The sequence below is a fragment of the Cryptotermes secundus genome, unplaced genomic scaffold (assembly GCF_002891405.2).
Source record: "Cryptotermes secundus unplaced genomic scaffold, Csec_1.0 scaffold594, whole genome shotgun sequence".
NCBI classification, from domain to species: domain Eukaryota; kingdom Metazoa; phylum Arthropoda; class Insecta; order Blattodea; family Kalotermitidae; genus Cryptotermes; species Cryptotermes secundus.
The window spans coordinates 208,657-224,730 of NW_019737090.1; the positions used below are offsets into that span (position 1 = coordinate 208,657).

General features: G+C 41.5%; 2 protein-coding genes across 3 annotated transcripts; both read left to right on the plus strand.

The window, feature by feature from the left end:
* The first annotated feature begins 1,847 nt into the window (after window positions 1–1,847).
* On the plus strand, window positions 1,848–7,739 carry LOC111870131. Of its 2 annotated transcripts, XM_023862165.2 has the most exons (3): window positions 1,848–2,459; window positions 2,583–2,659; window positions 6,663–7,739. In XM_023862165.2, exons 1-3 carry the CDS (start codon window positions 2,213–2,215, stop codon window positions 6,813–6,815), a joined length of 477 nt encoding a protein of 158 aa, XP_023717933.1. In that variant the 5' UTR covers window positions 1,848–2,212; the 3' UTR covers window positions 6,816–7,739. The 2 variants fall into 2 exon arrangements, with proteins under 2 accessions (XP_023717933.1, XP_023717932.1); XM_023862164.2 differs by having other exon boundaries at window positions 1,848–2,659.
* Window positions 7,740–8,682: 943 nt separating this feature from the next.
* Window positions 8,683–16,030, plus strand: LOC111870113 (poly(U)-specific endoribonuclease homolog). Its single transcript, XM_023862136.2, has 5 exons — window positions 8,683–8,881; window positions 9,592–9,742; window positions 10,533–10,729; window positions 12,468–12,700; window positions 14,583–16,030. The coding sequence occupies exons 1-5, from the start codon at window positions 8,830–8,832 to the stop codon at window positions 14,814–14,816; spliced, it is 867 nt and encodes a 288-aa protein (XP_023717904.1). The 5' UTR covers window positions 8,683–8,829; the 3' UTR covers window positions 14,817–16,030.
* The last annotated feature ends 44 nt before the right edge of the window (window positions 16,031–16,074 follow it).

The window sequence follows — 16,074 nt, forward strand, 5'->3', positions numbered from 1 at the left end:
CGCCAGACAGGATAGTCGGTGTCTCGAGTGAGACTCGAACTGGGCACCTTCCGAACACAGAACCCAATATTCTTGTAGAGCGCATAGGGAACGTGCAAGAATGCAAGTGACAATTTGTGGGAGTAGGGCAAGGGCAGTAGAGGGGGGGGGGAGATTTTTCTCTTTTACAGACCGGTCCTGGGGCCCATCGAGCCTCACTTTCAACTCACTTCACAGTATAGGTGACCCTTGTGCTTAAATAATAAGCGATGCTCCACGAAGACGTATGGGGGGACTAGTTGGAGGTGAGTGGTCACTTTCACGCCCCGGCCGCTTTGCCCCCTGGGAAAGAGCCTCCGATACCCACTGGATAGGAGGCTGGGTGCGCCAATCGGTCTGGACGACGTGGAGAAGAGAAAACCTTGCTCCTACGGGGACTCGAACTTCTATCCTCCGTCTATCCAGCTCGTAGTGCTGGGGGTAAGTATGTGTTGAACTTTACCTCCAAGCCCTTCTACGCCATCATGTTGTGGTGGTTAGCATGGGATACAGATACTGTGAATTTGCAGAAGAGGCTGAACTGAGTCCGGATAGAATTCAAAGACAGTCTTTTGTGATAACAATGACGAACGCGCCCAGTGCATCAGAAATCACAGCTGAATGAATACCTGTTATTCAAGAGAAATCATGCATAACGGTGCTGGTTCCAAATTGGTTATATAGTCACTGAACTCTCGTGGTTACGTAACAGAGCCACAAGACAGTGAAAGCGACTTCGCCCGAGGGTTGCAGCGAATGGCGGCCTGTTGGATAACTGCAAGCTTTCAATATATATAGCTAATATGCTGCCTCGTTCCTGCGAATACATCGTCACATGAATTATTCTGAGCTACAGATCTATGTTGTTTTTAGTTTCTTGGGATGGAGTGAGACTGAGTCCACTTAGTATTTCGACCACTACTGTCCTATTGTTCAAACCCCTGATGATTTTTTATTGCTAGCGGGGTGGGACTAAGTCCCTTGTACTGCTGCCACTTCTGGCCTATTGTACCAGCCCCAGATGATAGGTGAGGGTGATTGTGGAGCAATTGGTGGAATGAAGATTGGCAGGGGAAATCGAAGTACTGGGAGAAAGCCTGCCCCAGCGCCACTTTGTCCACCACAAATCCCACTTGACCAGATCCGGGATCGAACCCGGGCCGCCTCGATGGAACCCCGGATGATAGATGATAATGAGTGTGGAGCAGTAGGTGGAATGTGAACTGGTAAGAGAAACGGAAGTACTCGGAGAAAACCTGCCTCAGTGGCACTTTGTTAACCACAAATCCCACATCACCTGACCTGGGCTCGAACCCGGCGACTAACAGCCTGAGCTATGTCACGGCCTACAGATGTTAGATTTGAGGTTTTCACGTGGGTGACTATGAAGATTACAGTTTTCTGCGATCTAACGCCATGTAGTCTGGTAAATCGTTACGGAGGAATATGTTGCCTCCATCTTCAGTGTTTACCAACAATTCATAGGAATGCGTTACCCCCATAATGGAGCCAGTAGATTTTTCAAAACATCTGTAACGATTTATGAAGCTATACAGCGGCACATCTCAGAAGACATCAAACTTTATAAACCTATAAGAAAAACAAACTCCGTGGCCTGTAGTCTGCAGGTGAACTATACCGACGGATAGACCGCCGCTTGACGAAGTTTAGCGGATAGAGGGTGTCGCGTGGTCAGCGCAACGAATCCCCACGGCCGTTAATCTCGGGTTTTTAGACCGGAGCCGCTACTCTTCCATTCAAGTAGCTCCTCAATTATCCTCACGAGGCTGAGTGGACCCAGTTCCAGACCCACTACTTCTCAGAAAATCTGGTACCATCGGAAATCGAACCCTGGAACTCTGACCACTAGACCACAGAGGCGGTCGACCTTGCGACATATAATGGGGAAAAAAAGAGGGGACTTCATGGGAATCATGAGCAAAGTATAGAAAGATAACTTAAAAAATCACAATAGAAATAACTCGAATAAATAATAATGAAATAATAACCTCAAAACAGATTACTTTCATAAGATAATACAATCGCGATGAGCACGGTCTGTTTCCAGACAAGATAAAGCTTCCAGATACAGTTAGTGTACCTGGCAGGAAACAGGGCCACACCGACCGTGTCGGCACTTCAATCGCGTATTAGTTTTCATAAATAACGAAGCAGCCTCCTACCAGACGTCGGAATGCCTACAAATTCAGGGGAATCTGAGAGGGCGTGTTCCAACACAGAACATCCCGGCGATCCAGGCGCATCAAGCATTTCGGACGAAACTGCGTCATCCACCAATTGGGATATTTCGAATTTGCCAGAAATTACTAAACCTCCTGAGGTGTCCAGAGATGCACCCGAAACCTCGCCATTTACAGAAACATTCGAAACTTCTGGAAGACTTGAGGAAAATGAGAAAGCAGAGTCAAGCCCCGAGGAAGGTTTGAAAGTATTTTTGACTAATGAATATCCAGTATATAGTCCAGACGCAGCGCCTCTGTGTGCAGCTGCCGAGGCAACGATATGCACTTCCAAAGGAAACAAACAATCAAATCTACTTGCAGGTCCAATGGATGCTACTGGTGCCAAGAACGGTGCGTTTCAACTTGATGAAGCAAAGCAGCAGAAAGATGACGTTCAGGTAAGCTTTATATAATTATGATATCGAAAAAGTATATATTCGAAATTTATTGCAGGAACTTATTTTCTTATGACCGCCTCTGTGGTCTAGTGGTAAGAATCCCTGGCTACAAATACAGAGGTCTCGGGTTCGATTCCCGGCGCTATCAGATTTTCTGTGAAGTAGTGGGCCTGGAATACTGAGGGTGTTTGAGAACAGGGCGTTGAGGAGAATAATTGGACGGAAGAGAGATGAAGTCACAGGAAGTTGGAGAAAACTGCATAATGAGGAGCTTCATAACTTGTACTCTTCTCCAAGTATAATTAGAATGATCAAGTCAAGGAGGATGAGGTGGGCAGGTCATGTAGCACGAATGGGGGAGACGAAGAATGCGTATATGATATTGGTGGGAAAGCAAGAAGGAAAGAGACCACAGGGAAGACCAAGACGTAGGTGGGTGGACAATATTAGAATGGATCTTAAAAAGATAGGATGGGATGGTATGGATTGGATAGATCTGGCTCAGGATAGGGACCAGTGGAGGGCTCTTGTGAACAAGGTGATGAACCTTCGGGTTCCATAAAATGCTGGGAAATTCTTGAGTAGCTGCAGAATTGGCGGCTCCTCCAGGAGGGCTCAGCTCCATGAGTAAGTAAGTAAGTGGGTCTGCACCGGGGTCCACTCAGCCTCGTGAGGATAACTGAGGAGCTATTTCAAGGAAATAGCGGCTCCGGTCTAGAAAACCGAGATTAACGGCCGTGGGGATCCGTTGCGCTGACCATGCGACACCCTCTATCCGCTAAAGTTAGGACTAACTTCGCCGTCAAGCGGCGGTCGCTCTGTCGGTATAGTTCGCTTGAGGACTAAAACCACGGAGTTACACCACATTTATTTATTTATTTATTTATTTATCATAGTGTGATTAACGTGTATGTGATATACTTGACATGGACAGACTTATTAATAAAATGGACGGGTATTTAATTTATAGTTCAGTTTATTAAGTTGTGTGTCATACAAGAAAACAGTCTCGCGTAACACAGGGTTACTTCTTTGACAACAAGAGGGTCGCAATAAACAGTCAACCTCATACCACATACAAAGTTTTAAACTTACACGACAATTACCTCTGTAATTCTACGCGCTTATTTTTAAAATTATGTAATATTCATACTTGTAACGAGTTTAATCAGGCGCTTCTCTCTGTATATGTGAGGTTATAGTACTCTCAAAGACGTTTCGGGAGTTGTGTGATTAGCGAATTTCTAACGAACGAACGTCATACTTCATGTAATTTGTTAAGATTCCTTTTATACTTTCCTTTTGCATACAGAACTGCTATTGGAAGATAATATTCATGCATGTATTATTTTTTTAAATTCGCATATTGGGGGGTGGAGTCCAGTTGGGTCCACTCGGCACGTCGGCCACTGATTGGCCTATTGTACCTGCCCCGGGTCATTATGATGATGGAGAATTTGGTGGAATGAAGATTGGCAGGGGAAACCTAAGTACTCGGAGAAAACCTGCCCCAGCGCCACTTTGTCCACCACAAATCCCACTTGACCAGACTCGGGCTCGAACCCGTGCCGCCGCGGTGGGAAGCATTCAAGCATGTAAGTGTATTTCTTGAAAATTCGTGCAAAGAAGTTTAATTGTAGTTGCTTTGTGAAGTTATTCTGCTTTAATAGTTAATTATTTTCAGTTTGGCAATTATCCCGCAAGGGGACCAGTGACTTCCGGAGGGGGAAAGGGGTAAACATTATCTACAAAAGATAAAATTGAAAACTGGACGGCTAAAATTTGTGCAAGAAAATCATCCCCCTTAACTTGTCGCGTGCTTACTTAGTGAATTCTACACAGTTCGGACGCTCGAGATAATAGACTCTGTATCATTGAAGTTTCCTGACAAGAGTAAAGTGAAATGTCATTGATAGGAGATAAAAATGAAGTACAATGAAACGGGAACATACGCTTGATCAGTGTCCACCGAGGTGACAAGCATCACGACTATCAACTGGCAAGATTCGAACTCATGGTCATTATTTATTTACGGTCTCTTTAAAGATGCACTCGGAAATTCAGATTACAGCATCGAATGCTAGGATGACTAGTGAATGTTGAACTGAAAATTACCTGGAACGAAGCGGTCATGGCTCTGGGAGCATTCAGACCAGTGGCATCTGTGGCCCAATTGGAATATGCGCGAGAGTCGGTAAATAGGTTACAAATGGAGGTAAAACAGCTGTAATGGACGTAACGGGTTTTCCAAGTGTATCACTAGGTAGCAGCACAGTCTAGCTTCACGATAGTCTAGGCAGCAGACGCGCAAGCGCAAGTTCAAAGGCTGGTTTCAGTAGTCAACATGGCGACCGTCCTTGAGGAACATACTACAGAAGAGCAACATTATCCTGTGCGTTTCTATATGCAAAAGGACTCAACCCAAAAGCTATTCATGAAGGTATGTTTCATGTTTACGGTAGGGAGTTTTGCTGCGTAAAACGGTCCACAATTGGGTTAAGAATTTATCTCAAGGACATTCGAAGGTCGCAGATGACGAAACGGAAGTGGCTGAAACTACAGTTAAAGGGCTTATATCCTGCGGATTTCAACGCACTGGTAAAGCGATGGGACAAGAATATCAATCTTAATGGAGGACATGTCGAGAAATAAATATTTTTCCGAGTTTCGAATATAACATGTTTTATGCCCTATATCCATTTGTGAGCTATTTACTGACTCTATCTCGTACTACCTCTGCATTTACTTCGGCTAGAATAGATTTTAAAGCTGAGATTTTGACTGGGAACTCTTGAGAATGAAGCGTAAGTGCTTCAGTGCCTGATTGTAACGTTCACTTATGATCACAATGCTGTCAAATTTCCCAGAGCAACGTTCTAATGGCCTTGGGTACTAGAGAGGAACATAAACACATTGTTTCTTAAAAGTTCAGTTACAAAAAACAGATTGACAGCACGAAATTTATATTTCTTGTCATTCTGCTTAAAGTTTCTTGTCTGTTTTCACACTATGTATGTCTTTTGCATGACTTTCTGACACCTGGAAGAAGTCTGAGAAAGAAAAGAAATGTCAATATCAGTTTCAGCCAAGACAATTAAAACATCAGCATTCTACATCGGGTGCAAAGAAATGGATAGGTCTGTATTATCTGGTTAACGTTGTCATTCCTATGACTAAGCACCGAACTATGGACGCATGTACAGTGGGGGTGGGATTGGTGGTGTTAAAGCTCCATGCATTCTAGACCTAAACTCTAGACCAGCCGTGTCAAACATGCGGCCCCTCAACTTTTAGAGCTAATTGATATTAAAATCAATAATGAAATTTTAGTATAAATATTTTTTGTACAGAATTTTCCAACAGACCAGAAGACAAGAAGTCTCACGCAGACATAAATTAGCAGGCTGCAGGAAATTCAATGTTTTGCTATTTCTAACATAATTTCTTGTGTAATCTCTCTTTTTGCACATTGAAAAGCTGTTTGATACTTGTCAAAAAATGACATTCTCTTGCTTTTTAAAACTGTAAGATATGTGACTTTAGGTAATTATAAATGATATTATTCCTAAATAATAAATAGAATTAAATTTACTTGTATCAAAATCTAACGTATATTTCTATTTTGAAGTGCGGCCTTGGACTATTATTTATAGGGCTGAGATGGCCCTCTGTACAAGTTGAGTTTGACATGCCTGCTCTAGACTGAGGCTCCAGTCGCTTTACTCCTGAGAATATACCTCCATTACTAGGTTTGGGCATAGCGGAAGAGATAAAAACCTTTTACCCTGCTGGAAAACGAAAACCGCTAGTACAGTCCAATGAGAACAATTCGGAAAGGAAGGAAGCGAAGACTTTCGTGGTCTGCAGGAGTTCGTTGACTTGTGATAAAAGCTCAAGCTTGGGGGAGGGGGGATGGAACAGCCTGCCGTCGGGGAAGGTGGCATGGGTTTGTATTTCGAGGGCATCTGTGTGTATACGATATTCCACTGTTGTTCATTCGCAGATCCAGGTGGTCTCCTCTACTTCCACTGCCCGGCGCCAAAATGTCTTACTCGGATGGGACGTTCTCAAATCCTGGTCACTGTTGGGTCTCCTGGCTGGATTCATCTTATGGGCCGCCATATTCTTTCCGCTCTTGCTTAATGGAATCATCTAACCAAAGTCGGATTAAGACGTCACGATTCGCTAGTCTACGGGAATGATAAGGCTATAAAACTGTTAATTTATAAGCACTGATTAATAAATACTAGAGATTTTTCGTTGGATAATTTCTTCATGGCAGAAAATAACGACCATTCTTGTAGTAACAATAACTTTGTAATAGTATATTCTACGTCTAATTATTGTGAATTAAGTCTCCATGTACCAAAACACAGGTTTCATAATATTGTCACGTGTATGTGTGACTATATACGGGGTATGGATTGGTAATTGGATTTATTGAACACTTATAGATCGTAACTATAGCGCCATAGCTGATTCACATACTTTGCAGTTCATTACAGCATGTACTAAGTCTTCTGTCTCCTGCCTTCACCAGTTGTTGCCTGCTGACGGATCCCAACAATTTCCTCTGCTTCCGTGTTCAGGTTCTTACCGGCTGGTGACTGTCCCACAACTAACTCATTGCTCCGACTGTCCTACTTATAACATATCGGCACGAACCGCACAGAAAACATTGTTCTTTTGTTGCTTAGCGAACCGCGCAGAAAGTGTCATTCCTCTGTTGTACAGTCGCCTATCTCTATCGGTCGCCGCCTAGCAACGGGCCTACTTCCCACAATATGTTAAATAAATATACCATGTATGAATAATACATGTGGAAGTAAAAAACGTTGCTCCTCGTTTTCCCTTACATTAGCTCTAGACTTTGCTAGTGAATGCCAGGTCTTGACATTCTCTTAAAAACAGTCAAGGTGGACGAGCTGCGGGCATGGTTGTAAAATTTCGTTGCAAACGTGTCCACTGGTAGTGTGAGAGTCTGGTCTCATTTTTTACAACAACTAAAAGAAATACGGCCTAATTTTCTTTATTTTAGAGAAATAAATATCTCAACGCTCATCACGGTGGTCGCGCGGTCTAAGGCATGAACTGGGTTCCAATCCCACTCAAGGCATGAATGTCTGTGCGTGCGTTTATTCTGTTTGTGTTGTCCTGTGTGTAGGTAGCGGCCTTGTGACGGGCTGATCCCCGCCCAAGGAGCCCTACCGACTGTGTAAAATAGATTACGGAACAGAATAAGAGGCCAGGACCCAACAAAGGGCTGTAGAGTCACTGATGAATGAATGAATGAAACGTCAATAAAATCTGTGGACTCTGTTTCTGTTCTGTGAAGGCGCCGGAGCCACCGCCCTGATCTCTATTTCCAACAAAATAACACAATACATGTAAGATTTGAGGCTTTCACGGCGGTGACTATGAAGAAGGCAGTCTTCTGGGATGTGGCACCATGTAGATATTGTGTTAATGGACGTTTCGGAGGAACGTATCGCCTCCATCTTCAGGGTAGAAGAAAAAAGAAGAAAATCCGCAAGCGAAGAACCAGCGTGGACTAATAGTCTATTTGCACTTGCTCACGCTGGTTCTTCGCTTGCGGATTTTCTTCTTTTTTCTTCTACCCTGAAGATGGAGGCGATTCGTTCATCCGAAACGTCGGTTAACACAATATCTACATGGCACCACATCCCAGAAGACTGCTTTCTTCACAACGTTACATGTATAGAAACTATGAATACATTTTCAAAAATAAAAATGTCGTCAACTACTGAGTGAAGGACTTGAAGACTCTTCCCCTCCCGCACCGAAGCAACTCAACATCTTCTTGTCGGCTATGCCATGCAAGAATAAAAGAGGGTCCCAGAAGCGCTACTCTTAATGCTGTTTTCGTGTCTGGTGAATTTCCCCTGACCCTTAATATACCTGAAGACATACTCTTCAAGCGAAAGAACAAACTAAAAAGTGTCCTTGGTGTGATATAAGTTGAACTGGGCGGGGTTATGACGCAAAGCAGGTGTCAATTATTGGCTCAGGCGCGTTGTGGAGGTCACCCCTGCTGAAACATTGGCGGATATGCGTTAATAGCTGAGAGAAAAGAAAACTTGGAGAAGTCGCTGTGTAGCTTTGCTGGAGGAAGGAGCGTTAAAGGATAAAGAAAACAGCGGTCTCCAAGGATGAAGTTCCTTTTTCTACTGGTTTTAACCTTGTTTATCGTTGCCATTTTGGGTAAGCGCTTTATTGATTTTTAATAAACTAACAGTGTTCATAAGACATCTGCTTTCTAGGTCTTACTGTACTGATATTGACATGAACATTTCTGTGCTCACCCGTGACTGCTTTGTCGTGCTGGACACGGGATGCTGCAATCGTGCACAAAGTCTCGTGTAAAGAAAAGACAAGTACGTTATTCACTAATTAAAAGTTAAAATTCACGTCCGGCAGCAAACAAACGCGCATAATATAAATAGGGCTTCACTTCTTCGTCATACAAAGTTAAGTGTAACGTATTCTTAATACCAGAAGTAACTGAAATAACGTTTCGCAGTGATAAATTCCTTAAATTCTAAACAATACTGACTATTTGCAAATTACAAGAAATGGTAATTACTGAATTAATTGTGTATCAGCATCATGATCAGGTCTAGTCTTACGTAAGAGCCAAGGCCGTTGGCTTTGAGGGCCACTTCTGAATACGGTACAGTGCTGATCCCACTCTCGGCTTCTTCATCTTAAAATTAAGCCGGGGGGGGGGTGAGGAGATGTCAATTATTTGAACATTATTCCTCGTAAAACACTCCTGTATACTGAGCTGCTTATTTCGTGGTCGTTGCCTTGCAACTAGTCTACATGTCACAGTATTATTATGGAACTATGGATGGGGAAAACAGAACTGTATAGTTCTTGAAACGCATGCAATCAAACTTTCACCCATTCAGGTGCTGAACGAAGTAAAATAAGTGACAAGGAACTTCAAGCTTTCACTGATGAACTGCTTAAGAAGGATGTCAACAATGCTGCACAGTATGTTCACATTAACTACCAGGGGAATACAAAGTCCAGCAGTACAACAGATGAAGCCCCAGAACCGTGAGTATATACGTATATACTCTACTATAGGGTAACTCAGTCTGCATAATGATTCCCTACAGCCCAAATGTGGGAACCTCAACATCTCACAGCCCTATGGGCCTCCACGGCCGGGTACAGGGATAGCTTTACTTACTTTTACACATCCTCCCAGGACCATTACGTTCAGGTTGAAGTTACCCAAAATGATTTTTCTCCGAGTACTTCGGTTTCCCCTGCCAATCTTCATTTCACCAATTGCTCCACAGTCACCCTCACCTATCATCTGGGGCTGGTACAATAGGCCAGAAGTGGCCACAGTACAGGGACCCCACTAGCAATAAAAAAAATAATACCCAAAATGGTCATTCAGTCCTTTTTAATCATATTTGAAAAAATAGACATATGAATTTAGCTTTGTCAGATGTGCTTAATTAATCTAACTTTGCGTTTCCTTCCAGGCAAATGCCATACCCACAATTAGGCCATGATTTCCTCCTTCCAAATCCTTTCCAGTTCATTTATCATCATCATCATCATCATCATCATCCTACCAGCGCTATGGTATCGATGCTAAAAGCATCTCAAATGTCCCCCCCAAAATCATCCATTTCATATTCTTCTTCTCAACTAACTCCCCTCTACTTCCTTCAATATCTTCCTCTTCTTCCTTGCCCTCTCTTTCTTCTCTTCTCTTTTGTATCCTTTCCTCTTCCTTATTCACATTTGTCTTTGTCCAGCTTACTGGTGCAAGTTTGTTTTGAAAGAGATATGTAAGTTGATGCATAAATGAAACTTACCTTGTTTGCAGGCTTCTTGTGATCAACAGTCGAGTACTCCAGATTCCAACAATATCAAAGCTACGTCTGCTGTACGATAACTACATCCGTGATGTAGGTGTGAATGAGCATGTCACGCCTGCTGAGCTGTCTGAGGAGAACAGTCTGTTAGACTCATTCATGGCCACACCTGTAATGAAACACACCATGCATTTCCTGGCAGACAAAGGTACATTGTTAATTATTTCACTTGGACATCACAGAAGAACATATTGCATCCATATGGAAGACAGAAGTGCTACACTGAAGATAGGGGCAGTGTGTCCTGCAACAGAGATAACAATTTACCAGACTACAGGACATGACCTTCTACAAGATTAAAGCTTTCTTTTTTTTTAAGAATTATATTGTCTTCATAGTTCTTAAAATTCCACTTCAAATATGTTCTCATCCAACAACCTTACGAAACTTTGCAGAAAATCACCGTTGAGTAGGCCGATGGTAACAGTGTAGAGATGTAATTTGTTTCCATTTCTCTTGTTAAGTTATAAAATTAGGAACTTTCCTTTTAGAAATTAGACACGTTAAACTAGTGGTAATAGCGAGAACAGTTTTTCTTATCTGCCTCAAAATTTGTAAATTATCTGTAACAGCAGAATAAGTCACTGACTTCATGCCTCAGTCTTATTTATTCCTTGCATATAATTCCAAATATATGAGTAAGCATACATGTTATTATGAATTTAGACACTGAACTGTTTTTCTCAGAAATATATATTTATTCATCTGTTCCTGAAATTTCTTGTTGATGAAGCCTTCAAGATTAAACAATGCCACAACAAAAACATATAATTTGACACTTTTTAGGTTGTAAAGTTACACTGGGTATTGATTTTTTGGATGAGAAATCACATCGTGTTTATAAATTATATATTGCCGTGCCATAGCTCTAGTGGTTAGTCGCTGGCTTTTCACCGCGTCGGCCCGGGTTCGATCCTGGGTCTGGTCAAGTGGGATTTGTGGTGGACAAAGTGGCGCTGGGCTGGGTTTTCTCTGAGTACTTTGGTTTCCCTTGCCAATCTTCATTCCACCAAATTCTCCATCATCATAATCACCCGGGGCAGGCTACAGTACCTGTAGGTCAATCAGTGGCCGCCGTGCTGAGTGGACCCAGTTGGACTCCACCCCCCACTAAGGGAACTAAACAAAAGGGTGCAGAAATGGTTACAGCCTACTCTAAAATACAGTGTGCGCCAAAATATCAGTACTGAAACTCGCACATCTAGAACGTGCATGTGTGTTTGTCGATGGGGCATAGCTCCAGCCGCAGGTGTTCCCAGTAGTGAAAAGGAAGTTCTGTTGTGCAGTTTTTGTTGGAAATTGGTCTCTCAATGGAGGAAAAAGTACTCATAGTTGAGTATTATTTGCACTCATATGGAAGTGGTCGCCAGACAACTCACTTCCTTGGTTTTGAGCTGCCAGATGTTATCGTCCAGAAACCGCTACATAGTGCACGTATGACAATATGGAGTGCTGTCTCAGCACACGGTATATTAGGCCCCTATTTCATTGAGGATGAGGAAGGCAATGCTCTTACCGTCACCCAAGAATGTTACAGGGACATGGTGATTGGACCATTTCTTCAGGATCTGAGAAGGTTCTGTCATGAAAGGGGCCTTCACATGAATAGACAGCGGTATCAACAGGACGTCTTTTCATTTCAGTACTGAATATTTTGGCGCATACTGTATATATCAGCATTTGTCTAATGGAACCAAAAAGAACATAAAATAAATTTAGGATAGCAGGTGTCTTAGCCAGGTTTTGAATGAAACAGGAGTCTATTACAGCATAATTCCTGCTTCTGAATATATTTGTTCTGAATACATTAATGGTACCAATTAGAAGAACTGCCTAAACTTTTCTCTGCTTGCTGTACGACAACCTTTTGTTTCTTTGTATTTCAGGCTTAGTGAGTAGGGATCCTAGAGCTCAGAAGGAGGCGCTGAAACAGATCTGGTTCACCATGTATTCCCGAGGAGGTGGCAAGATGGGATCTAGTGCATTTGAACATGTGTTTCTTGGGGAGCTGAAACGGGGCGAGATTTCTGGACTGCACAACTGGATCTTCTTTGGTACTGAGGAGGCACAGAAGCAGGCAGACTACTTGGGCTACATTAGGAAACTCGAACTTGGAGGGGTAAGCTTACTTTGAGGAAAGAAAATAAGTTACAAATATTTGAAAATAAAATGCTGAGGAAAATGCTCTGACCTAAAAAGTATTTAAAGTAAACAATTTAGCAGTTTAGGTTATTACATGACAAGGAACCTCATGATTTCAGTAGATCATGTATGAGTATTGTCAGAAATGTAAACTCTAGAAGGCTGTGATGAGTTGAACATGAAAAGTGTTCATGGAAAACCTCTAGGAGAAAGGTTACTAAAAACTGAAAATTACAAGGATCTTAAGAGATATTGCAAAGTACTATCTTCTGCAATGTGTCTGGCAGAAGTTTGCTGACATTTGGGAGAAACATATTGCTTCCATCAGATTATTTCATGCTACATTATCTCATTGAAGAATATATATGTCCCTTGTTATTTCTTTCTCTAACACATATATTTGAACATTTTATCATACTGCTTTCCAGCATTGTTTCAGACTGTTTTACGCATGCATACACATGTCAAAATATTATCACTAAGAAGCAGAAGTATTTGTTCTTTGCCTGGGATAGAATTGCTATCCTTGTCAGCACCGCAATACCCATACAGTAGCTAAAACTTTAAAGAAAGAATAATGCTAAAATTAAGAAATTAAACGTTAGTTAGTTAGTTATTGGAGAGGGTGGGTTTCCCCATGCACTGAGACCTGTATTGGTCCATTGTGCTTCCCTCTATGATTTCTACCAGTCTCTATATCCTACTGGTACTGGTGCTTACCATCAGTCCCGCCCAGCCAGCGAGACCGGCTCTACTAGCTGAGAGGTATCTATAATGCTTCCCCCATCTACCAGAGGTATTAGAGATTGCTGTTGGGCGGGAAACGTCCGTTAATTTGGCTCAGTGACCTCCTTTGGAGATATGAGGTTCTTTTGCATGCCATAAAGCTACGACACAGGACCCACGGCTTAAAGTCCCTCCCGGAGGACTTGTTCCCTGAATTTTTCCGCCCTTAAAAATTTGACGACCTCTGCCGGGTATTTGAACCCGTGTACTACGAGTCATGAGGTGGGAACGTTACCTCTAGACTACGGAGGCCACTAAGAAATTAAAGGTTACTCATGGAATAATCAGAGACACAATTAGGAATGAGGGTTTGAATCACATCAGAAACTCACTATAATATTTGCATATCACCTTAACAGCTATAGCTAGCATATATATTAGAAAAAGTACAGAGTAAATTCTGTAGCATTTTTGTTTACCATGAGCTAGGTTTAATCTCCTTGGGGTAGCACATACATAAGAACCCAGAGGAACCAGCCATTTGGTAACTGAACTCAAGTATTCAACATTGATAATACGAAGTCCTGCAGTTGGACATGATCCTGAATTAGTCCAATCCATTCACATGCTTATAACCTAGTTCACTAAGATCGATATCTGTATTACGTTACTATAACCATCTCAGTTTTCGCGTGATTGTTTTGAANAACAAGATGTTATCATCTACAAAATACTTCCTGCTAAATGTTTGTTTCCCTCTGAATTTAAGTTCTTTGTACTGTATACACGTTACTTTGAAATATTTGTATAATGCTTTAAGAATACTATTCTGAGGAAATAGTTCTTGCATATGTGCAAATAGTCACCGCAGCTGAGGCACCATTAATATACTACTGCTGCTATTTTGAAAAAGGTTTCCTGACTAAAATTCCATAACCTTTTTTTGTTTTCCTTACATGACTACTACTGAAAGATAATACAATAGGAACTTTATGTTCTCATCAAATTAAGCACATAAATAAAATTGTTATTTATTTTGTTCATGTTCTAAGTATTCCTGCTGTCCTTTAGAAGAATATGTTCTGCACACTTTATGTTGATTCATTTGTAAGGAATTTCAAATTATGTTCTAGAAAGGAGCGATCTTGAAAATTCACTACAAGTGGGCCAATGTGATGAAACCTGTTGGCTCCATGTTTGTTGGTACAAGTCCTGAGTTGGAGATGGCTCTGTACACAGTGTGCTTCCTTGTGCACCCTGATCAGAAGTGTCATGTGCGCATGGCAGGCAAGCACTTCAGCATCAGAACACATACTTACCGCTACCAAAGCAAGAACGTGATAGGCAGCGCCTTCCCCGAGATATAATGCAACGTTACTTGCAACACCAATCTATGTGGGGCAATATTTATACTTATTTTCAATAAAGCAAATTTCTGAGACCATACATTAGTCTCATATACTACAACATTTTATTTATAGGTAAGTCAGAATGGTGAAGGCTCAAATTAGAATTGTCATTATTTTCATCATAACCTGCTACCATGACGTTGCTCACTGATAATTTATGCTCATTAACACTGAGGAAAATGTGGATATAGCCATAATCCCACCAGACCTGCAGTGAAAACAAACAGTTGCCTTAATTCAACTGTCCAGTGGACACAATCTCCATGTTTTACACATACAAAATTATCATTATTTGAAAGCCATGTCTGCCCATTATATATTCAGAATGTCAGAGAACTTAGCTTAAAGCTCTCTCAACATTACTGAAAAACCAGACTGAAACTAGAGAGTTCCTGACAATCCCATTTTATTGTTGCATTTGAACATCTGACACATTGAATATTTTGTTTCTAAATTGCGTTCATTTAACACTTCCATGACAACCTAAAGTTTGAACTTTCAAGAAGTACTGATATATGGCTTGAACTGAGTAGAAGAGGACTGCAGAGAGCTCTTTCTTTTTTAGCTGATACTGACACACACTAGATATCTGTTTTAAGGGCAATATAGGTCACATTTAACAAGGAAAGGGTTAAAGACAGGCGGAAGAAAAAATTACTTAAGCTAGATATTTCTTGTCAGAAAATACATGGACAAAAGCATAAAATGAGGCATCAGCATTACATTTTACATCATATCAAATAATGAAAGTAGATTCTTCATTGTATCATTGTCTGTATCTGACAACCCTAACTTCAATGCACCTTGTCCTTCCTGCATGGTTTTAATTGCCGAAGTTCTTACTGTAGTGCATTATCAAATGGCATTACTTGTACTGGCTTCCCACCCAAGATAACCATCTGCCTCAAGGAGACCTGAGAAAGTCGTTAGTTGTCCTTGAAAGTTGGGCCTGGATGATGTATACAATGAACAAGATAATTTACCCACTAAATCATTCCCTGAAGATGGAGGTAGAGGACTCTGAAATGTTCAATTCTGACTATAAATTGATGTGGACTGTTGCCTGAGAAAATTTTATGATTTTATCATTCTTTGTCACTTTGAAAGCTTAGATGTATGTTCCATTTAATGTTAATAACAATAAACAATAAACAATAAGTTATAAATATTCATACAGTTATTGTGTTTCTGGACATTATTCATCATCCTGTTTTTG

Bases quoted from the DNA above. Each gene is read 5' to 3' on its own strand.
- LOC111870131 (XM_023862164.2), top strand. From the start codon at position 2,213: ATGCCTACAAATTCAGGGGAATCTGAGAGGGCGTGTTCCAACACAGAA. The intron at 2,660-6,662 runs GTAAGCTTTATA...GTTCATTCGCAG, and splicing joins AGCAGAAAGATGACGTTCAG to ATCCAGGTGGTCTCCTCTAC.
- LOC111870113 (XM_023862136.2), top strand. From the start codon at position 8,830: ATGAAGTTCCTTTTTCTACTGGTTTTAACCTTGTTTATCGTTGCCATT. The intron at 9,743-10,532 runs GTGAGTATATAC...CCTTGTTTGCAG, and splicing joins ACAGATGAAGCCCCAGAACC to GCTTCTTGTGATCAACAGTC. The intron at 10,730-12,467 runs GTACATTGTTAA...TTTGTATTTCAG, and splicing joins GCATTTCCTGGCAGACAAAG to GCTTAGTGAGTAGGGATCCT.